This window comes from Plecotus auritus, assembly GCF_963455305.1.
Source record: "Plecotus auritus genome assembly, chromosome: 3".
In the NCBI taxonomy this organism is placed as follows: domain Eukaryota; kingdom Metazoa; phylum Chordata; class Mammalia; order Chiroptera; family Vespertilionidae; genus Plecotus; species Plecotus auritus.
In genome coordinates this window covers 28,930,496-28,954,383 of record NC_137772.1, presented here as the reverse complement: position 1 = coordinate 28,954,383, position 23,888 = coordinate 28,930,496, and the positions used below count along the sequence as shown (strand labels likewise).

General features: G+C 45.5%; 1 protein-coding gene across 3 annotated transcripts; it reads right to left on the bottom strand.

Annotated features, from left to right (window-relative positions):
* Positions 1–1,645: 1,645 nt before the first annotated feature.
* On the bottom strand, positions 1,646–17,341 carry POMK (protein O-mannose kinase). 3 transcript variants are annotated; one of them, XM_080660408.1, is made up of 5 exons: positions 17,267–17,302; positions 16,132–16,215; positions 13,464–13,560; positions 11,819–12,121; positions 1,646–2,548 (listed from the first exon to the last, which is right to left on the bottom strand). In XM_080660408.1, the coding sequence occupies exons 4-5, from the start codon at positions 12,098–12,100 to the stop codon at positions 1,778–1,780; spliced, it is 1,053 nt and encodes a 350-aa protein (XP_080516534.1). In that variant the 5' UTR covers positions 12,101–12,121; positions 13,464–13,560; positions 16,132–16,215; positions 17,267–17,302; the 3' UTR covers positions 1,646–1,777. The 3 variants fall into 3 exon arrangements, with proteins under 3 accessions (XP_080516534.1, XP_080516533.1, XP_080516535.1); XM_080660407.1 differs by lacking the exon at positions 17,267–17,302 and adding an exon at positions 16,747–16,842; XM_080660409.1 differs by lacking the exon at positions 16,132–16,215 and having other exon boundaries at positions 17,267–17,341.
* Positions 17,342–23,888: the final 6,547 nt, after the last annotated feature.

Genomic DNA, 23,888 nt, shown 5'->3' with positions numbered 1-23,888 from the left:
CAAAAAGCAGCAGTTGCCCTAACTGGTTTGGCTCAGTGGGTAGAGCGTTGTTGGCCTGCGGACTGAAAGGTCCCAAGTTCGATTCCAGTCAAGGGCATGTACCTTGGTTGTGGGCACATCCCCAGTAGGAGGTGTGCAGGAGGCAGCTGATCAATGTTTCTCTCCCATCGATGTTTCTGACTCTCTATCCCTCTCTGTAAAAAATCAATAAAATATACTTAAAAAAAAGAAAACAAAACAAAAAGCAGCAGTTAAAACAATACTGTGGGCAAGCACATTCTCTGATCAACCAGAGGACCCAGTCAACCATAGGCAGTAGAGTAGGAGATAAGACTTATACTACTGCCGTATCAGTGCCTGTGGCGCCCTGACAGGGGAGTGGTTGTCACTGCCCTGGGGACCAGTTAGAAATGCAAAGTTTCGGACTCTATCCCAGACCTTCTGAGTCAGAGACTCTGGGGTTTCTGTGATTCCAGTGATCCTACCCCTCCATGTCAGCTTTAACCACCTCATCAGGGATGATTAATATGCACCAAATCCATCATCCTCTGCAAATGACGACGGTGAGCAAGGAAAGAGCTTTTTGAAGATTCAATCGTGCAACTCAAGTGAAAGGGTTTGACACTTTCCAGTCGTGAGTGACAGTGTTGATGTAAAATGTTCACAGTAATTTTGGACAGAGAAAATACAGCAGGAAGGTAAACATGAATATCACAACTACCATCCAAGGCAGTAACACTTGTCATTTCCCTCATACTTGTTGTTATAAATATTCCTTATTCATTAAAAATTTCAGCCCAGCTGGCATGGCTCAGTGGTTGAGCACTGACCTATGATCCAGGAGGTCACGGTTCAATTCCTGGTCAGGGCATATGCCCAGGTTGCGGGCTCGATCCCCAGTGTGGGGCGTGCAGGAGGTGGCCGATCAATGACTCTTTTATCGTTGATGTTTCTCTGTCTCCGAAATCAATCCTTTATAATAAAAGGCTAATATGAAAATTGCCCCCTGGATGGGCAGTTCGACAGGGAGTTTGACCAGGGGATGGGGCCAGCCAGCCAACCGCCCGTGGCCCCTCCCCCTGGACCCACCCCCGAACAGCCCCACTCACCCCGTTCGGGGCTGGCTGGCAAGACCCCAATGGTGCACAAATTCGTGCACCGGGCCTCTAGTAAAAATATATTAAAAAACAAATTTCAAAGAGCATGCCATCATAATTCTCCTTAAACTCCTAGGAAGGAGGATGGCACTGGAGTTTCACAGAGCAATCATTTAAAACAGTAAGGGTGGCCTCACCCATAAAAATGAAGCAGACCAGGGATACTCCCAGGACCTGGTATGTTGATTACCATCTAAAAAAGAGGAAAGAAAATTCTTTGGAGAACTACTCTATGTTTCGTTCATATACTGCCATTTAAAAATCTTCTCTATCTACCTTCTTACAAGCTTACAAACTCAGCTATTAGGACAGGGAAAGGCTCTTTGCAGCTACATCTTTCTGTAGTTACTTCCTTCAGATACGGGTCAGATTCACTGCTTCTCTGCATCTTCTCCTGGGAGCGATCAGTGTTAGAAGTGAAGCCAGACTTAGATCAAGTCGGTTGCTCTGGCTTAGCAATTTCCGCCCAGATGGCCAGCAGAGGCAGCCGCTCACATGTGCACGTGGGTACAGAGGAAGAGCCACCTGGCTGAACAGCAGCAAGCTCGCTGTCAGAGCAGAACTGCTGTAACTGTTCCACTTGTTCCTTAACTCGCCCCCTTCACTGACCGGACTAGTCCTCATAGCATTTCTCTGGTCTGAGACGTCACGGTGTCTCTGAGTGAATTCAGAACCTTCTGGTACGTGTCCAGAACGGCCTGCGCGGTGGGCCTCTCTGCAGGAGTCTGGCTCTTACAGGCCTTATGAATATCGAACAAATGGAATCGGACCATATCGCTCCCTTCGACGTGCCCCAAAAGGAAACTGGAGACATCGGGAATCTTCCAGATGTCAATCTTCTCGTCGTATGAGGGCATGAGATCGTCGCGAAAAGGCACGTCCTCTCCATAGGGCCACAGCTGCTCCGGAGCCACAAAATCCCCGTGAAGCTCCCTGTGGCCGCACTTCACCAGCGCCCCGGTGCTGCGGTTCACCAGGGGCAGGGCGTCCAGGTCGTTCACCACGATGCTGAAGTTACTGGTCAGCAGGTACTGGGACAGCGTCTTGGGCAGGTCGTTGGAGTCGCACATGACCCGCGTGCCCAGGGGGCTGTGGTGCAGGTAGTGGATGATGCCCACGTAGTCCATGGCCAGCTGCAGCCGCTGCCGCCAGGTGTTCACGGTTTGGTACTTGGAAAGGTTGAGCGTCGCTTCCAGGCTGCTCAACGACCCCAAGGGGTGATACTCAGTGAGAATAGTGTTGTCATCTTCACAGAAGCCAAGCAGCGTGACAACATGTTTACTCTGCAGAGATTTCAGCATCTGCAGTCCGTGGAGGAAATCATCTTTCATCTCCAGACTGGTGAGCCGTGAGAGAGCGACTTTGCGTTCCTTCCACTCCGAAAGAAAGACCTGAAACAGAGCCAGAGCACATCACCTGTGTTAGGGAGCCGGGAAACAACTCCACAAATATCTTTCTTTAAGAACTGGATATGGTACAGAGGATACAGAAATTGATGAGACACAAGACCCGGCCCTAGGGTTGCTCTTAGTCTAGTTACAAAGACTCACGTATGAGCAAACACAAGATACCCAGCGAGGCAAGTGCCGTATTAGCGGGAGGATGGGGAGGGACTGACTCTGGTCAGGGTGCTGCAGGGCTATCCGTCTGGCCATCGGAGAGGGTGCCAGAAGGCTCCTGGGAATTGCTCTAAAGCAGGGGTGGGGAATGTCCGGCCCTGGGGCCGTATAAGGCCTGGGAAATCATTTGGTCTGGCCCTACCAAGGCATTAGGGGTGAGTTAATTAAATGTCTGACCAAGTATAGCAGGCTAATTTTTAAGGTGATAATTTTGTATGGCCTGTGAATGATGTTATAAATATCCAAATGGCCCTTGGCTGAAAAAAGGTTCCCTACCTCTGCTGTAAGGATGACCAGGGCTTGCAGGGTGGATGTGAGCACGGGAAACACATTCCCAGGAGAGGGGACTGCGTGTGTAAGGCACTGAGTGGCAAACAGATTGCCAGCTCCAAAATACTGTAGCACCGTGGTCGGCAAACTGCGGCTCGCGAGCCACATGCGGCTCTTTGGCCCCTTGAGTGTGGCTCTTCCACTAAATACCACGGCCTGGGCGAGTCTATTTTGAAGAAGTGGCGTTAAAATAAGTTTAAGTTTAAAAAATTTGGCTCTCAAAAGAAATTTCAATCGTTGTACTGTTGATATTTGGCTCTGTTGACTAATGAGTTTGCCAACCACTGCTGTAGCACAAAGGGGGAGAGTGGGGGGAGAAGAGATGACTGGAAAATCCTACACAGGCAGATCCATCACACATAAGATTACTCATTAATTTTAAAAGGTAGCACAGTAAACCACAAACAGGAATAGTTCTATGTAAGGTAAACATTTTGACATGGTCTGTGGGTTTGTGTGACTTCAGCTGTACAAGCAGGAACTGAAATGCCACAAACACCGGACTTGCCCTGGTTCACAGCTTCCAGAAAATTGTACGGTACTGCCTTAAATTCTCAATTATTATTAGGTAGGAAAGGCTTGCAGGAAGTGCTGTAATTAAGAACCTCTGATCTTCCCCTTAAATTCCCAAAGGAAAGGCAGAAGACTGGCAGAAGAGGAAACAGCTCCGAGGCCCGATCCCTGCCCCAGGCTGCTGCTGCCCCCAGTGGGCTGTGTCTCTCTGAGCTCTGCTTCCTCATTGTGAACATAGGAAAGAAATTTGGGGCGTGATTTATCAAGAACTTTTAACATCTAAGTCTATAATCTATTTAAGACAATAATTTAAAATAGATAAAAAGTTCTAGGAGTAAAAATCTGACATTATTTACAAAAACAAACTGGAAGTTATCCATCCATCAAAGAATGGGGGGTTGTTCAGTTATGGTAGGTTCACTTAAAAGCATATTATGTGGTCAACAAAATGCATACATTGATAGAGTTTTCACAGATAAAAGTATGCTGCAAATGAAAACAGGATATAAAATTACACAGAAATCAAGGAAATAGGCTAATGTTTCAGCTCGCAGTTATATGGTACAATTCTGGGTGATATTTTTTCTTTACACATTTTGGTATTTTCCATCTTTTCCAGAATGAATATATATTACTTTCCTATTTTAAAACATTTTTTAAAAGAACGCAAATATGCCCTAACCGGTTTGGCTCAGTGGATAGAGCATCGGCCTGCGGACTGAAAGGTCCCAGGTTCGATTCCAGTCAAGGGCATGTACCTTGGTTGCGGGCACATCCCCAGTAGGGGGTGTGCAGGAGGCAGCTGATTGATGTTTCTCTCTCATCGATGTTTCTAACTCTCTATCCCTCTCCCTTCCTCTCTGTAAAAAATCAATAAAATATATTTAAAAAAAATAAAAAAATAAAAGAACGCAAATATTATATCAAATGGAGGTGCATCAGAGGACTTTGAAGATTTCTTTTGGATCTGAAGACAATTCATTAATAGAAAAACCCATGTAACGGATTGAGTTCCCTTTCCCATCTAGCTCTATAATTTTGTATAGACCTGTAACACGATTTTAAAGACATGATGGAAACTTAAATTATTTCCCATTTTTTTCTTTTTAACAACAATCCTATATAAAATCGTAGTATGCAAATTGTCCCCTCAACTGGGAGTTTGTCCGGGAGTTTGACCAGGGGGCGGGGCTGGCCAGCAGGGAGGGAGGCCCAACTGGCAGCCGCTAGGGACCCTACCAGTGCACAAATTTCGTGCACTGAGCCTCTAGTGTTACAATAAATAGCCTTCTAGTTACATTTCTGTGAACATCTGCAAATATTTTAATAAGCTAGGCAAGTAGGTGAATTCCTGAAAGAATGTGTACTGCCATCAGCACCCTCCAATGTCTGTGCCAACACTCACTTTCACCAATCATGTATGAGAGAATCCAATTTCCTATAGCCTTAATTACACCAGATTCTATTAATCGTTGTAATCTAGGCCAATCTGATGGATAAAAAACATCTTACTGTTCTAATTTCAATTTCTTTGCTTACTGAGACTGAGCCGTTTTCATCTTTATTGGCATTTCTGTATGTCTTCTGTGGAAAGATGTTCATTGTCCTTTATCCAGTTTTCAATAGGGTTGTTTGCTTTGTGCTTACTAACTTCTAGGAGCTCTTTCTATATTATCCAGGTGATCCTTTATTATAAATGTAAAAGACAAACTTTAGAAAATAATTCACTTATACAATCTTTTTTTTTTTTTAATCACTGAGCTTATTTAATACTTCCTGGATCTCAGAGACTTTTATTTTCCCCAAATTTTTCTGTTTACTTTAAGTCTCTGACCCAAGAGAGGTTAAATGACAGCCCTGAACTTCCATCACAAATCAGCATGTGGACAAGGAACGGAGACCCGAGTGTGCACTTCACCTTTGCTCTCTTGGCTGTTTTCCTGCAAGCTTCTCCACATGAAGGTTTGGATGCTTTATTGGTCTCACATTACGCAGTGTCCTTCCATAGTCTTCCAAGGAAGCTTGGAGTATCATCCATAAATCTTTCAACTTGTGGTGGCCCATCAGATATTTGAAGCTGAATATCATGATCACTCTCCACCTCCGAATTTTCTCCAGGCTAATGACTCTAGTTGCTTTGGCAAGGGTGCCTTTTTTAAAGAGAACCTTCCTAAGTACAAGTTTGTTTCTTGCTCATATAGAGTTTAATTCAGTGTTTCTGATTGGTGGGAGGCTTGTCTCCAAGCAGTAATTCAGAGACCCGGCTCCTTCCATCTTGAAAGGAATGCCCAGGTTGTGGGCTCGATCCCCAGTGTGGGCTCTGCCTTCTTCACCAGCCGGTTTCCATGCCCCGTGGAGGGGAAAGAGCACAAGGACTGCACGTGGGCAATTTCAGGGGCGGAGCCTGGAGGACTGTTACATCACTTCCACCCACATTCCACTGGCTAGCACTCAGTCTATGGCCACACTGACCTGCCGGGACAACTGCAAAACGTGGTCTCGCTGTGTCCTGGAGGAAGAGAAACCACCCATCTCTGACAAATGTGTTTGTTGGTTCAGCCTCATCCTTTCTGGCCTGATTTCTTCCCAACGAGGGTAGCTTTTGAATTTCCCCACCATCTCCCCTCTGCTTTGTCAGTGTTCCCCTGAAAATGTCATTTCCGGAACTGAGCATGGCACCCAGCAGTGGTCCAAGCTGGGCAGAATCTCAGAGACTTTTTTTTAATCTTTATTGTTGAAAGTATTACATATGTCCCCTTTTCCTCCCCACTGACCTCTTTGACTTCCAGCCCCTATAATGCATTCTGTGAAAAAAATTAAATTAAAAATTAAATAAAGACTAAAAAAGATAAGTAAAAAAATAAACAACAAATTAATAAATAAAATGTGTTCTATGAATCAGGCACTGGGCTAGATGCCAAGGACACACCCTCTAAGCCAGGGTGGGGAGCCTTTTTCCTGCCAAGGGCCATTTGGATATTTATAACATCCTTGGAGGGCCATACAGAATTATCAACTTAAAAATTAGCCTGCTATATTTGGTCAAAAATTTAATTAACTCACCCCTAATGCCTTGGCAGGGCCAGAACAAATGATTTTGCGGGCCTTCTATGACCTGACCCCCCGGGTCAGACATTCCCCCCACCCTGCTCTAAGCCCTCAGGGAACTTAAGTTTATAAGAGAGACAACACAGCAGAAGACAAATGAGAAGTTTATGAGGGGTGGGGTTCAGATGGGGGTGTCAGGGAAAGCCGCTTAGAGAAGTGACATCTGAGCTGAGACCTGGATGACAAGGAACTAGCCATGCCAGAGGTGGAGGAAGCGGATTTCAGGCAGAGAACGGCAACTACAAAGGCCCTGAGAGAAAGGGCTGTTCCATCAAGGACCAAAAAAGAAAGGTAGGTGAGCCATAGCCAGTTTGGCTCAGTGGATAGAGCATCAGCCTGAGGACTGAAGGGTCCCATGGTTCAATTCTAGGTGAGGGCACATGCCTGGGTTGTGGGCTCAATCCCCAGTAGGGGGCTGCACGAGGCAGCCAATCAATGATTCTCTCTCATCATTTATGTTTCTATCTCTCTCTCTCCCTCTCCCTTCCTCTCTGAATTCAATGAAAATATATAGGAAGGAAGGAAGGAAGGAAGGAAGGAAGGAAGGAAGGAAGGAAAGAAGGAGAGTGCAGAGTAGGGAGTGAGGATGTCTGGGGTGAGTTTAGGGGGTAGCAGGGCCCAGATCAGGGAGTGTGGCAGATCATGGTAGGAGGTTTGTATTCTTCCCCATAAGGGCAATGGGAAGGCACTGAAGGGGTTTTAAGGAAGAGAATGGCGTGATCTGAATTGTGTTTAGGAAATGACTCTGCCTGGTGCATGGTGAAGGGCAAAAGTGGAAGCAGGGATGCCTGTTCCAAGGCAAGAGCTAATGGTGACTTCACTCCAATGGGTCGGGGACAGAGGTTATCGAACAAGTTTGGGATGTGGGTGAGAGGACTCCAGATGACTCCCAGGTTTGGGCTCGAGCAACTAGGTGAGAAGTGATGGCATTTTCTGTGATTTTAAGGCTGGGGAAGAAGAGATTTCAGAACAGGGAATTATCAAGTGCCAAACTGGATGTACTTAGATGCTCAAGAGACCTCCAAGCAGAGGTGTGGAATAAATAGTTGGATATACAAATCTGTGGCTCAGGGGAGGGGTACAGGCTGGAGATATAAATTTGGGAGTCACCAGCATATAAATTGTATTTAAAGCAATGGAACCAGATTAAATCAACTAAACGTGTATCTAAAGAAGACAAAAGAAGAGGTCCAGGAAGGAACCAAAAGGAATAAGGTTTCTCAGCCTCAGGACTACTGACATTTTGGATCAGATATTGTTTGTTGAGGGTGACTAGCAGCATGCCTGGCCTCTACCCATTGGATGCCAGCAGCACCCCCTATAACCCTCACTATGACAACCTCAAATGTATCTCTACTCACTGTATCTCTACTCATTGCTAAATGTCCCCAAGTGCTCTCTGATTTGGAGGCAGGATGGGGAACAGAAGCAGCAAAGGAGAGTAATCAGGAGTGGCCAGTGAGGGAGGAGGAGCGCTAAAAACACATCATAGGGTGAAGAGCCAGGGCTGCAAGCAGAGAGGAGTCCACTGGATCAGGACTGCGAGAAGGAGCAAGAGGAAGACAGAGGAACGCCAGCCTGAGAAGCGCTGGCACCTGTATGAGAGCAGTGTCGGAGTTTGAAAGCCGCAGGGCAGAGGGCGGAAGCATGAGAAAGTGAAGAGGTGGAAGAGCTACGGCAGTTTTACTACCGAGGGAGGTGGGATAAAGAGAAGAGGATGTTCCTATTCAAAGTACACGTTTGTGTGCCCGTAGGAACGATCCTCAAAGTGGGAAACACTGATGATGCAAGCGAGGGAGGGACAGACTGAGGTGAGGGAAGTTGTGAGAAGTCAGGGACCAACCACGCCTGCGCTGGAGGTTCAAGGACTAGTGGTGGGAAGATGAGGAAATTCCCTTTAGGCGGCTTCTATTTCATCACAACCTAGGTAACAAGATCATCAGCTAAGTCAGGGATTGGGGGTGTTGAGGAAATATCTGTCTCAGAGATTGGGAAGGAAAAGTTACCACAGGCATAGAGTAGGCCAGCTGGTCTGTGCTGAGTGCACAGCTGAGATTTGTGGTCATGCACTCAACCACACAGCTGTGCTTAAGTGCAGAAGGGTAGTGGGTCAACCGGGTCTGGGGCTCTCCAGCCAGGCATGATGGAGAGAGATGCAAAGGAGTTGTGGCAAGTCTGTGTGGGAGAGTGATGAGGATGATGGCCACGGGACCTCTGCTGCTGGGTAAATCGGGGAGTGCAGGCAGGAGCGCGTCGCGTCAGAAAGTGAAAACGTAACACCAGTGGCCTCAATGAGACAGGAATTACTGAAGCAGGGGCACTAGGGAGGAGGTGGGGGGCGGAGAGTGGGGCGTCAAGAACTCTGGTTACAGAAATCCCTACTGAGAAACCCATGCCTCCCAGTGTGGGGCGTCAGTGAGGAGGGGCGCCCACCCGTGTGGAAAGGAAGGAAGCTCGTTCCTTCAGGGCTTGTTCAAATAAGGGAGGAAGAAGGAAGGGGAGATGAGGAAGGAGAGACAGAGCTATGGCAGTTTTACTACAGAGAGAGGGGGAGTAAACGTTCTTACTTAAAGAGTGTGTTTGTGTACCAATAGGAATGATCCTCTGAGTGGGAAAAACTGCAGTGCAGGAGCCGTGAGAAGTCAGGCACCAACCACACCTGAGTTGGAGGCTCAAGGTCTCCTGGAGGGCAGTGCGAGTCTACGCTGGGCCAGAACCTGCCAGGCACTGAGGCTTCGATGGGGCAAGACGAACAGGCTCCTGACCCCAACCCGCCAGCATCGGTGCTCTGGATACCTTTGCCCTGAGAGCAAGTTTTGGCCAAAAGCACACACAAAATAAATGTAACAGCCTTTTAGTCACACTAATAAACAAACCACATCTCTCAGAGGTGGTACCCACATTATTAAATCGCATATTTGGATGGGCACGATGTGTAGAATTCCCTAAAATCATGTCTGCCCTCATACAACAATGATTTGCCACCATCAAAGCTACTCAAAAACCTATCCTTTGAGGTAAAAAGCAATTCCAAAAAATAAATTTTAAAATGTTCCAAGTGATTCCTCAACACCTCCAATCCCTGACTTAGCTGATGATCTTGTTACAGAAGTTATGATGAAATAGAAGCCGCCTGAAGTTAGCGGTAACCTCTGTGGAGGGGACAAATTCACTGCTGTCCTCTTCTCTACTTAATCCTTTGTGGTGCTTTCTTCACATCCGAATGCTCTCAATACCATCCCAAACATACATTCCCCAAACCAAGACCTCCACCTGCTGGACTCGTACATCCAACCAACTGCCGGGCGACGTCTCCGTGGGGACATCTAAACGGCCTCGACGTGTCCGCCTCACGCACACACACCGTCGTTCCTTCCCCTCTGCTCTGTATCAGGTAATGATGAACCTGTTCGTCCGTTACCCAGGCCAAGGACCTTGCAGTCACCCCTCTTTCCCTTGTACCCCACATGCAATCTGTTGGCTCTACCTTTAAAATAGGACTGAACCCACCATTTCTCACCGAATCCACTGCTAACACCTTGTCAAGCTGGGACCATCTCTCAGCTGCCAGGCCCAGCCGGGCCACCTCAGGTCCCCCTCTGCCTCTGCATGCTACCTCTCCTCCTCACACTGCCCTCTGGGCTCACGGGCTCCTTCCCGCTCCCCAGACAACCATGCAGGTTTATCGTGGGGCCTCGGCTGGTGCCTATCTCTCCTACTGGAACATCTTTTCCCCAAATATCCACACAGCTCACTCTCAGACGGTTCCGGCCACCTGGAGGAACAAGCCTGTCACCGCCCTGCTTTGTCTTCACAGCACATCATGGGCATGTTTCATTACACAGTTTCGTATTTTCCTGATTGTCTGACTCCCCAACTAGAAAGCAAGCTTCAAGGGTCTTTTGTTTCTTTCACTGCCTCACCCCTGACAGCCACAATGAATGAATGAATGAATCTTTAAAAGAACCAGTTACCTTGTTTTATGGTTTTACTTTATATAAATGCCTGTCCCTTCTTCCTCACTGACTTCTTCCTTTAAGATGTCTCCTTTCCACATTCATGGGAGCACAGCCGGGGTCCCCATCTCCCAAAACACAGACCAGCACTTTACCAAGCTGCAGCCCTCTCATGCATTTTCTGCTCCCTCCGTCTCTTTCATCAGTCATTCAATGCATCCTCACAAAGGAACTGTCTTTGTTCAACAGTCCTGAACTGGCTTCTAGAGTCGCTCTTTGTTTTATCAGTAAGCCTCGGTTACCATGGAAACGATGACCACCAAAATGCAGCACACACTCCTTGCTGATAAGACAGGGGTTCTTAAAGCCTCTGAGAACTGAATTCACCCCTTTGGTTTCTCTCACTAAAATTAAAAACTTTAAAAAAATCAATATACCATCATAGAGTATGAATAGTAAGAATGAAAAATATTGCCCACAATCCTTCATTGTAGCACAATTTCTATCATTTTTATATTTTTCTAGATAAATACATAATTTTGCAGTTGAAAACAGTATATTCAACAATTTTGTATTTTGCTTTTTTTTCTTTTTACTTCTCATCCTAAATTTTTTTCATGTTGCTGCCCAGGTTCCTAACTACACTTAATGGTTACAGAATATTCTATCAAGTGGTTGGACCATAACTTAATTAACCATACTGCTGCAGTTACTATTTCTAGTTTTCTATTACTATCAAAAACAAAGCAGCACAGCCGGGCGTGGCTCAGATGTTGAGCATCGACCTATGAGCCAGGTGGTCACAGTTCGACTTCTGGTCAGGGCACATGCCCAGATTGCAGGCTTGCTCCCCACCCAGTGGGGACTGTGCAGGAGGCAGCCGATCAATGATTCTCTCTCATCACTGATGTTTCTATCTCTCTTTCCCTCTCCCTTCTTCTCTGAAATCAATAAAAACATATTGTAAAAAAACACAAAAAGAAAGCAAAGCACTTCTTTAAGCATTTAGCTTTTTTCCTTCCACCAGATTGTTTTATTAGATGTGCAATTACTGGGCTCACGATGCTAAGTTGCTTTCCCAAAGGGCCACGCATCAACACCGCGATGGTAACACAGAGGTTAATCAGGAACTCACTCTCTTCACGGCTCCCTCCCCAACACGCTTCAGCTGCCTCACTTCTGTCCTCAGCTCCTCACAGGACAGCCATGCTGAGCAGTTGTTCATCTGTCCCACTCTGAAGTGACCATAGGGACAGTGCCAGGGGTCCACGGCAGAACGCCGAGGGGCGATGAAGAAGCGATCGAGGCAGAGGTAGAGAAGCGCGTTCATGACAGCCATGGCCAGCAGCAGCCCCACAACTGGGGGCACCTCCCTGTGGGGGGCACTCCTTCTACCATCCTGAGGCTTCATTTCCATGTTGTTATCCTCTGTAATTTCCTGAAACGTAAAATGAAACAGTAACGGCTGTCTTTTATTTTCAGTAAGGTGTTTTGATGATGAGGGCCTGAAGATGGCCCACACTCTAGGCCAGTGGTTCTCAACCTTTCTAATGCCGCGACCCTTTAATGCAGTTCCTCATGTTGTGGTGACCCCCAACCATAAAATTATTTTCGTTGCTACTTCATCACTGTAATTTTGCTACTGTTAATGAATCGTAATGTAAATATCTGTGTTTTCCGATGGTCTCAGGCGACCCTGCTAGCGGTTCTGTAGAGCCTAAGACCATCGGAAAACACAGATATTTACATTACGATTCATTAACAGTAGCAAAATTACAGTGATGAAGTAGCAACAAAAATAATTTTATGGTTGGGGGTCACCACAACATGAGGAACTGCATTAAAGGGTCGCGGCATTAGAAAGGTTGAGAACCACTGCTCTAGGCCTCTTATATGCAAGGATCCTGCACTTTGATGTCTTCGGGAGGATGAGAGAAATGCCTGAACACTAGGCTCACACTAAGTGCTCAGTGTCAGCTGCTCTCAGTATTTATTACAAACCACAGTCTGGGCTCCTCTATTATAGATTCAAGTAGAAGGGAGGTGTTAGTGTGCGTCCGATTTCGTCTTGACTCTCCCACCGTGTTTGCGCCGAGTTGATATTCAATGACGAGTTAGTCAAATGAAAGCAAACTGGGGGTGTTTGTCCAGTGGGGCTGGGACGGAAGCTGGACAAAGGAGAGCAGTAGGGGATTCGCCGGGGTGGTCGGTGGGGCTGCAATGCCCTTGAACCCAGCAAAGGAACTGGCATGTTCCTTGGAAGGTACTCAAAAGCTCCCTAATGTTTTTAAGCAGCAAAGGCTACGCTTTGGCAGGCGTGAAAGGTGCATCTGGTGTGGAAGGGACTGAGGCCGAGGGACTGGCAATGAGCCGGGATGAGAGCCGATGAGTAGGTGAGCGAGAATGGTGGTGGTGAGAATGGAGAGAGGGTGATGCAGAGATGGAGCTCACACTATGTAAACACTCAGGGCATGGTCACCCACCAAAGGAATGCCCTGGCGCCGGTGTGAGGACCGTGGTGAAGGCAGGCGTCACAGCTTTAGTTGTTGGACGGTGGAGGGTTGGGAGGGGAAAAGGCTGGGGAAGGGCCATGGACATCAGGTGCTTGACACTCAGGGTGCTGGAGGCAGACGCTATTCACGAATGAGAATGGAACTGTGTCAATACCTTGACAAGGGATATGGTGCGTCAGTATCGGCACTGGGATGCATGGGGGACATTAGTGACAGAACTGACCCTGCACTTCTGGGGTCTGAGACACTTGTGACATGGAGCGTTACCTTCTAGGTACGTCTTCCTTCTGCCAGCTCAGGTCTTCATCCGGACACCAGGTCAGTCAGTGTTCTGGTGGGCCCCGGGCACTGGTTTGCAAGTACCCTGCCACAAAGTACCAAAAGGTCTGTTACCTGAAAACTGCAACTCTGCACAGACAAATGGCAATCGTACAAATGGCCCGTCTTCCCCAGGGGCCCTGGCTGTGCCTGGGTGTCCCTTGGGCTCTTGATTCCCAGGCTGGTGCAGCAGCGGCAGGAAGTCCTCCTGCAGCCCAGCCGCGGTCACAGAGGCCCTGTCCACTTGTCTGGAGGCGATGCTGAGCATCTGTGTGAACCTGGCAGCCTCCCAGGAAACCAGACCCTGGGGTCCACTTTGCAATCCAGATCAGAACGTGACCTCTTTACAGACAGCCCTGCCTGCCTTTGAGCCCATCAAAATAAAGCTTCATTTCAATTTTGCCTAAACACCACCTGTAATAATACCGTGCCCAAAATTCTGTAATAACACTCTCTTTTCCTCCGATTGAGACACCAGGTCCCAACCCTGTCCAGGCTCACCCAGTCAATGGGTCAATAAACCTGACTGGTTCATTCCCATGGCCTATATACCCCTCTCTTCACACTATCACCTCTACCCCCACCCTCTCTCTCAGCTGATGATCCTGTTACCTATTTTCCTGGAAAAACAGAAGCCATCAGAGAGCACTGCCACAAGCTGCCAACATCACATTGTAGGCTCCTGCTCCCTGTACCTCCTCTCCTGTGACTATGAACAAAGTGAGGTTCCCAGCTCTGCACCTGTGCACAGATTCCTATCTCCCGCCTGCTCACGGGCACTGCCCCAGCAAGTCTCCCCTCTTCTCCTGCATCATGGCCAAGATACCCTAACTTCCCCCATCATTTCAAAAATATATTTCTTAAAAAAACTATCCATACTCACTATCTCCATCTCTCCTCCATTTCTCTTTTCTAATATATTTTATTGATTTTTTTAACAGAGAAGAAGGAAGGGAGAGAGAGTTAGAGACATCGATGAGAGAGAAACATTGATCAGCTGCCTGCTGCACACCCCCTACTAGGGATGTGCCTGCAACCAAGGTACATGCCCTTGACCGGAATCGAACCTGGGACCCTTGAGTCCGCAGGCAGACACTCTATCCACTGAGCCAAACCGGTTAGGGCTCTCCTCCATTTCTCTTGAACTCAATGCTACTCCACCCACACTGACCTTATCAAAGTGACCTCTACATTGGTAAACACAACAGTCAATTCATAGTCCTGGTATTGACCTCTCAGCATAGCTGATCACTCCCCCCTCCTTCAAACACTTTTACTTGGTTCCCAGGAAACCTCACTCTGGTGGCTCCCCCAGTCTCTGTAAATGCCGGGTGCCCCAGGGCTCATATTTGACCTCATCACTCACTCCCTCATGGGGGTTATCTATCCAGAATCATGACTTTCCATCTCCCGCTGACGGCTCCCAAGTGTCCAATAAAAAATACAATAACTCCAGTTTTAAAATGGGCAAAGAACTTGAACAGACATTTCTCCAAAGATATATAGATGGCCAATAGGCGCATGAAAAGATGCTCAACTTGATTAGCCATCAGGGTAATGCAAATCCCTCCACACATCCACTAGGATGCTGTAATAAAAAAGTCAGACAATAACAAGTGTAGACAAGGAAGTGGAGAAATAGGAACCCTCATGCATTGCTGGTGGGAATGTAAAATGGTGCAGCCACTGTGGAAAACAGTCTGGCAGTTCCTTAAAAAGTTAAACAAAATGTTGCCATATCACCCACTGCTCGGTGTGTACCCAAGAAAACATACATTCACATAAACACTTGTAGGTGAATGCTTACAGCCATGTTATTCATAATCGCCTACTTCCCAAACTCGGCACCTGCTTTTTCCCTCCCAAATAGCTGTTTTCACAGTGTTCACAATCTCAGTAAATGACAATTCTATTCTTCCAGTTACCCAGGCCAGGGAAGCTGCAGGTCAAAGGTCAGCACAGTGACGTTGCTTCTCTAAGCAGGAAATTTTAGAAATAATTCTGTGTGCTTTTTCTAATTATTTGAAGAAATAGCTGCTTTGCTATCCCTGCTGTCATTAAGAGGTGCCCAGTAAACCCTGGCTCTACTGAACTGCCCCAGCATTACTCAACCTCCTTTTCTTTTCTTTTTTTTTTTTTTAATCCTCACTCAAGGACATATTTTTTAATTGATTTTTGAGAGAAGATTATGGACATCTATTCAGCTTTGTCCGGTAACACTGCATCATGTTTAAAGATCTTTTTTAGAGACATAAAAATATTACATATACAGTTGAAGGCCCTGTGGGCCCCACCCAATCCTATACTGCTCCCTCCCAGGCAGAAATCACCCTCCACAAGTAGGTGTAGGTCAGTAGTTCTTCAGGTGTAGTCCCTGGGCCTATAGCAACCCCTGGAAACTTGTGAGAAATTCAAGTTCTTGAGTCCTCCTCACTCCAGACCTACTGAAGCAGAGACTCTGAGGTGGGGCCCAGAAATCTGTGTTGAAAAGTCCCCCGGATGACTCAGATGCACACTAAAGTTTGAGAATCCCTGGTGCATTTAATTCCCATACATGAGTTTTATTTTCACCACATGAGCCCATTTCTTTAAAAAAGGCTTTAGCCCACCTCAATACCTGATGGGCTTTTTCTTTTACAGTCATATTTCTGGGGTAGGATGCCCCGAGCCTGGGATAAGACCATGTTGCCGAGGAACTTCTCTGTCCAGAAATAAGCAAAAAAACATGGAATGTTACAGGTTGTGAAAATACCCAGCAAGTTGAATAACGATTGGGGCCAGTTGGGTAGGAGAATTCAGGCACTGTTCAGACACAAAGGGATTCCTGACATTGATAGGAAAAAGCTGGCAAACCAGGAAAAGACTGGGAATCACTGCTCTACACTCAGCTTAATTTAAAAAGAAAAGAAAATAAGGAAGGGAGAGAGGGAAGGAGAAAGGGAAGGAAAGCAATGGAACAAAATCAGTTTTTACCAATTTACAAAATAAATATCTTATACAACCAGAGGAGAAACAGATTAATGTCACTCAATACAATTTAGAATGAAACCCTTAATTAAAATAATTGTTTTAAATATTCCGGATGCTGACTTAGCTTTAAGGTTCTATAGTAAAGATAAGAGGTGGAGAAGACAGGACCACTAATAAAACAACTAGCCCCGACCGGTGGCCAGTTGGGTGGAGCGTGGTCCCCTGCACCAAAAGGGTTGCGGGTTCTGGTCTGGACACATACCTAGGTTGCAGGTTCGATCCCGGTCGGGACGCATATGAGAGACAACTGATCCATGTTTCTCTCTTTCTCTCTGTCCCCCTTCTTTCCTCCCTCTCTTAAGAAAAAAGTAAGTCAGTAAGTAAAATGGCTAAATCCTGCTTTTTTAAAAAGAGCAGCATACGTTTACGCCTAACACAGAACTTGGAGGCGGCTGGCACAGCTGGCAAGAAAGATCGCGTGCAGAATAAACTCTGGGAGAAGGACCTTAAGCCTGGAGTTTAATGTCCAGCGCGCGCGCCGGGCGGACGCGGAGGGGGCCCCGCGGGTGGACGCGGCTGCCCGGGGCCAGCGTGGCCTCCGGTAGGACTCCGGGCGAGCCACCCAAGAGGCGCGGCGGGGCTGCCCGGGCTAGGCTTGGGGGGCGCGGGCCGGGCCAGGGACACACCCCGCGGGAGGCCGAGCTGCGCTCCGCGGCAGCCCCGCAGCACCTTGTCTCGCCCCCCAACGACGTGCCCCCATCCCGATCCCCAAGCGCGCCTACCTGCAGGCCCGGCAGGGCTCGCGGCCTCCTGCGCCTGCGCAGCCGGAAACGAGCCCGGCAGGACGATCGCGAGGCTGCCCCCTGGCGCCCCCTGGTGTCCACCGCCCGCCGGTCACATGGAGGGCCGATTGCCACGTAAAGCCCCAGATTGGGCGCAAGGCAGATTCCAGACCCGGTGCACCGTACGCGACACTCTCCTCCTCTAGCTTCTTCTCCACAAACGTATGAGGACGGATGTGTTGACCTATCACTGAGACCAGACGCGCAACCTGGTGCTGGGTACGGCAGAGAGGGTCCCGGTCAGTGGTTTACAAAGGGTGTCCTCAGACCAAATGCTGATGCTTCACATCTCCAGGGAAACTATTCGATGTGAACAGTTTCGGCTCCATCCCAGACCTACAGGGTGGAGTCTACCGATCTGTGCTTAGCCAGGCCTCTGGGCAATGCTGATGCCCTGCAGGTTGAGAACCACTGGAAAGTCAGAGCAGAAAAGCTGACTTTCTCGCATTCAGACGCCCCAAAGGAGGAGCCCTGGGATGGGAAACAAGCCTATTAAATAGTATTTTTTTTTTAAAGAACATAAGAGAAAATGGGTGAGATATGAGAAACTTTGAACGTGAGAACTATGAACAGAAAAGTAATCAGGCTGTAACTGACAAGACAGGAAATTAAGGCAAGAAATGAATAAAGTGCAGTCAGTTCTGCTATAATACATTAAAAAAACAAATATATTTCAGTATGTTTGATGTATTGGGACATCATTTGAGTATTGCATAATTTCCCATTTGTATGATTTCATCCTGGAGAAACACAGGTGAATGCAGAAAACTGCACCAGCTGAGCCACACTGCACAGGAATGATCACACACATGTGCACTCCCCTCACATCGGACAGTGTCTTCAATTCACCCAGTATGTTTGAGCCACATGCATCCACACCTGGTGTTGCAACTTTCCAGTCGATTTCAGCTAATTCTCCAATTCTTCACAATAACTCACAAGCTGCAACCCTTCCAATGCCCACTTACACAAGCAAGCTTCAGGTGTTTTCCAAGGTAAACAGCCATAAAGTGTAAAGCTGTACTGCCATTTTCTTTTCTTTTTTTAACTGATTACATTTTTGAGTGTTTTATCTCTAACCCCATTTTTACCATATGCCCCCTGTTTTTTATTCGTGATTTTGCATGGCATTGTGATGTAGGAACACAGCATCACATAGCAGAACTGACGGAACAAAGGTTTTAAGTGGGTTCAGGTGGAAGAACAGTAGCATCACTAACAGACCAGATCGAGTAGGGAGAAGACATCTTAAGTTTGAAATGGAGGGGTAGTCCAAGTTAGTATGCAGCAGGTGAGTGGGCAGTAATAAAGATTCCCCATATACAAGAATTATCTCCCTCAAAGGATCCTGTGACACTCTGGAAAAGGATGTTCTCTCCAAGAGAGAGAACACACAGAGAAAAGAGCCACATCTGAGTTCTTAGAAACTGTGATTTCAGGATTAGAGGAAGCTTTTAAAAGAACAGAGAATCTGTGAAAGCTAATAAGGCAGAGTGTTAAAAAAAGGACGAGACGGGCTGATTCCTATTAAGACGGAGTAAACCCATGCAAACGTTTCTCTCCTGAATACAACTAGAAAACCTGACAATAACTCTGCAACGTTGTCGGGCATCTCTGAAAAGGGGACATCACCAGATCAAAGAACACCAGACTTGGAAGCACCGCTGATTGGTCATGATTCATTGTTTTTCTGCTGGTTTCCTCTGGCCTGAACTCAACACAGCCCCAAACCTGGAAGGCAGAAAGACACCTTCTTGAATCTGTAGAGATGTTTTCATCAAACTTGGGACATTTTCAGCCATTATTTCATCATATATATATATTTTTTACTTTCTCTTGTGGGACTCCGATTACAGAATGTTAGACTTTTTGTTCTTATCCCAAAGGGGATGGAGGTTCTGTTCTTTTTAAAGAACATTTTTTATTGATTGAACATAGCACAGAAGGAGGTTTGGAACTTCTCATATAGTTTTTGTATCTTATAAGACAAATCCAAAAAGCACTACAAGAATCTGACAACTGAACTGACTTTGGAACATAGCACAGAAGGAGGTTTGGAACTTGCAGCCTACACCTAGATATAGCAAACACTTGTTAAAATAAAAATATTGATATTCTTCATAAGATTTAAACAAGGCTCAGAATCTCATATTCTAAATTCCCAGGATACAACCCCAAATTACTAGGCATATGAGTATCCCCCAAATCTCAACTTGCATAGGAAAAGACAGTCATCAATGACAAGATGCCAGATGTTGGGATTATCTGACAAGGATATTAAAAGTTATTTTAAAAATGCTCAAAACAATTAAAATAGAAGTTAAAACGTGCTCAAAACAGAAATTAAAATAGAAAATATCAGTAAAGAAACATATTAAGAATAAAACATTTTAAAACTGAAAAATATAAAAACCAAAAACTCACTGAATAGATCCAATAGCAGAGGTGACAAAGGACAGAGTCAGAGAACTTGAAGATAGATGAATAGAAATGAACCAATCTGTCTAACAGAGAGAAAAAGATCCACAGGTGGCAAGGGGGCGGGGGGGGGGGGGGGGGATGAACAAGTCCTGGCCTAGTAGCTCAGTTGGTTAGAACACTGTCCTGATACACCAAGGTTATGTGTTCAATCCCTGGTCAGGGCACATACAAGAAGCAACAAGCAACCAATGAATTCATAAATAAGTGGAACAAATAGATGTTTCTCATTCCTTCTTTCCCTCTCTCTCTAAAATCAATCAATAAAAAATGTTCTTTAAAAAGAACAGAACCTCCATCCCCTTTGGGATAAGAACAAAAAGTCTAACATTCTGTAATCGGAGTCCCACAAGAGAAAGTAAAAAATATATATATATGATGAAATAATGGCTGAAAATGTCCCAAGTTTGATGAAAACATCTCTACAGATTCAAGAAGCTAAGCAAACAGGATAAATCCAAAGATGCGTATGGCCAGACACATCAAAATCAAGTTGAAAACTGAAGGCAAACTAAAATTTTGAAAGCAGCCTGAGAAAAATGATGCCTAACCAATCAGTGAACATTCCAATGACAGTAGACTTTTCATTGGAAACCATTGAAGGCTGGAGGAAGTGGAAAAAGATTTTTCAAGAAAAGAACTGTTAGCTCAGAATTCTATATCCAGTGAAAATATCTCCCTCAAAGGATCCTGTGACACTCTGGATTCACCATCAGGAATAGTGAAATGAAGCCCTTCTCAGATGAAAAAACTAAGAAAATTTGCAACCAGTGGACATACTTCAAAAGAACTGCCGGAAGAAATTTCTTCAGATATAAGAAAAATGACACCAGAAAGAAACTGGGAACATCAGGAATGAAAGAAGAGTAGCAGAAATGGAATGTATCTGGGTAAATATAAAAGACAACTCTTGAGTTCTTTAAAAAATATTTGGTAATTGAATGCAAAAAGTATAAAATTGTCTGATGGATTTTCAATGTAAGTTTGTTCATGATAACATTATAGGTGGCTCATTTGGAATATGTTGGTTTGTTGAGTTATATAGATCTCCCAATTATTGACATAATTAACTATATAATATTTAAAAATGGCACTCATTAATATCACTTTGATTCATTAGGAAAGAAAGGTCTATAGGTATTAAGAAGCTGTCAAGCTCACTATGGTAGATTAAAATTTTTACTTGAAAGCTCAAATTTTCTCATTGGCAAAATACTCAGTTGTTTGTTGTTTTCTTTGAAGTGACAAACTCACTTCATTAATTTTTGAGAAAAATGTATGCCAGCCATTCAAAGTATGAATAACCAGCTTTCAGTTGTTCTTTCAAGTAAAAATGGCATTCCATGAAGAGGCCACATTTTGTTGATCCAATGAAAATTGCCCATTAGGAGATGGTCCTCATTAGGAGTATCAATGCCTAAAATTATTATACATTTAAATCATGGAGGCTCCTCGCCTGACTCAATGCTCACTAAGTATCTTTTTGATAAATTGTCACCTTGTTAAACTTCAGACAGAAAATGTGAAATGGTTAGGCTGATGTAACTGTTTTGTCTGCTTCTGTTACATTTCTTAATGTAAACTGGTAAACTGCTGTTAGACTTTTTATTAAACAGTCTCTATGAGCTTTGAGTCAGCAGGCCTGAAACCAATCAATTTGGAGACACTAATAAGATAGTGTCTGAGAGTAAATGTTATCTTATGAAAACTTCTCATATAGTTTTTGTATCTATGAAACCTTTGAAATTGTCTACATAGGGATGATACTTAATGACAATTTTAATAAGAATCAGATATTATGGAGTCTAAAAACAAAAACATGGAAAATATCTATATATCTATATAAAGAGGTAATATGCAAATTGTCTGGGATGCCATAACCACTCAGGAGGAGGCTGCACACGCAGGTGGGCAAGAGGGGACTGCGTGTGTGGTGAGGCAAGCCACAGATGTGTAGGCCATGACCCAGAGAGAAGAGGGCCGGCCCGCCGCAGCGTGCTGGCAGTCCTGCCTCTGCGCTTGAGCTGCAGAAGAAACACCTTTCCTGACCACTCATTGGCTAAGCTCCCGGTACGCCACTCACAGTGTTCTTGGTAACTTGGGTAATAAGAATCCAAGAAGGTGATCTAGGGTTTCTCCACCTCACTCCTGGAGGAAAAAACCAAGGTCCACTGCTGGAGGGCTAAGAAATGTCACATCCTGTCCTAGCCAGTTTTGCTCAGTGGATAGAGCCTCGGGCTGCAGACCGCAGGGTCTGGCTTTGATTCTGGTTAAGGGAATGTACCTAGGTTGCAGCTGCTCCCTGGTTGGGGCCCAGGTCAGGGCTCATGCAGGAGGCAACCAATTGGAAGTGTCCCTCTCATATTGATGTTTCTCTCTGTCTTTCCCTCTCTCCTCCACACTCTCTAAAAATCAATGGAAAAATATCCTCAAGTGAGTATAAAAAGAAAATGTCATATCCTATGAAAGAGACATCTTGAAAATGCCTAAAGAAAGTTGCCCCTGACCGGTTTGGTTCAGTGGATATAGCGTCGGCCTGTGGACTGAAGGGTCCCAGGTTCAATTCCGGTCAAGGGCATGTACCTTGGTTGCAGGCACATCCCCAGTAGGGGGTGTGCAGGAGGCAGTGATCGATGTTTCTCTCTCATCTGTTTCTCTCTCATCGATGTTTCTAATTCTCTATCCCTCTCCCTTCCTCTCTGTAAAAAAATAAATAAAATATATTAAAAAAAAAAAAAGTTGTCATTTTTTCGTGGTGCAGGGACTGGAGTCCGTGTTGATGAAAGCACCTTGGTGGCTGCTGTGGCCAGCAGTGGCAGCAGCAGCGGGGTGATGGGGGCGGCGCCTTCCCCTGATCAGCCCGGTCGCCTCCCGCAGAGGGGCGTGGGCCTAAGTCGTCAGTAGGACATCCCCTGAGGGCTTCCGGACTGTGAGAGGGGGCAGGCTGGGATGAGGGACCACCCCCAAATGCACGAATTTTTGTGCACCAGGCCTCTAGTCTATAATAAAAGCATGATATGCTAATTAGACCAGACGTCTTTCTGAATGAAGCCGGGGCTGTGAGGGAAGCCTGGATCCTCAGTGCCTGCCGGCAACTGGAGGGAAGCCCGGGTCCCAGGTGCCAAAGGGAAGCCGGTGCCAGCAGCCAGGGGAGAAGGAAGGCCTACTCTTGCACGAATTTCATGCATTGGGCCTCTAGTTTAAAATAAAATGCCATATATTTTCTCCAGAAAGTATTAAAATATTAAATCTTTCTGAAATCTTGACATCATTTTTCTACTCTTTACAACTTCTTTAGTGGTAGTTTACTGCTCTGAACACTGAAAATTCTTTATTGATAAAGGTGTAAATATGTGCAGGTAAATAACTAGCTTAACACTCCAATGTCTTCCTAATGTGTCTTCCTGAATTGCATAGGCTGGAAAGCTATGTACTACATTTCCCAGATTCCTTTGCAGTTAAGAGTTTTTGATGCCTAGATGCACTAAAGTGAGCCTTTACTTTGTAATACATTACATGGGAAGGGAAGCAGATGTGCTCAAGTGAAATGATCCCAGGCACAGGCAAAAAAACCTTGATGGTCCAGTTCTGTAATGTGGCTTTGGGATCTATTTCTGGGAAGATCAGGCAGTTATTCAGTGAGCTACCTATATACCTTAATAAAACCTTTGGGTTTAAACTAGCTTTAGTCAATTTTGTTACATGTAGTCAAGAACTGACCAATTCAAACTTTAATAACAGTTCCTAAAGCACAATCATGTTTCTGGTTTCTACAGTTCTATGTCAGTATTTTCTCCCTCAATTGCTTTTCTAAGCTGGGAAAATGTCCCTTATATATAGTTAAATGCTATTTTTAAAAATGAAACTATTTCTGGGAATATATCCTAAAAATCCCAAAACACTGGCTCGAAAGAATATATACACCTCTATGTTCATAGCAGCATTATTCATAATAGCCAAGATCTGGAAAGAGCCCAAGTACACATCAGTAGATGAGTGGATAAAAAAAAACTGTGGTACACTTACACAATGGACTACTACACGGCCATGAAAAAGAAACTCTTACCTTTTGCAACAGCATGGA

What these genes read in the sequence shown, in the direction of transcription:
- POMK (XM_080660409.1), bottom strand. Translation starts at nt 12,100, where the DNA reads ATGGAAATGAAGCCTCAGGATGGTAGAAGGAGTGCCCCCCACAGGGAG. An exon ending in GGGAGGGAGCCGTGAAGAGA is followed by an intron (nt 2,549 to 11,818) that starts GTGAGTTCCTGA and finishes GCTCTGTTTCAG; the next exon opens with GTCTTTCTTTCGGAGTGGAA.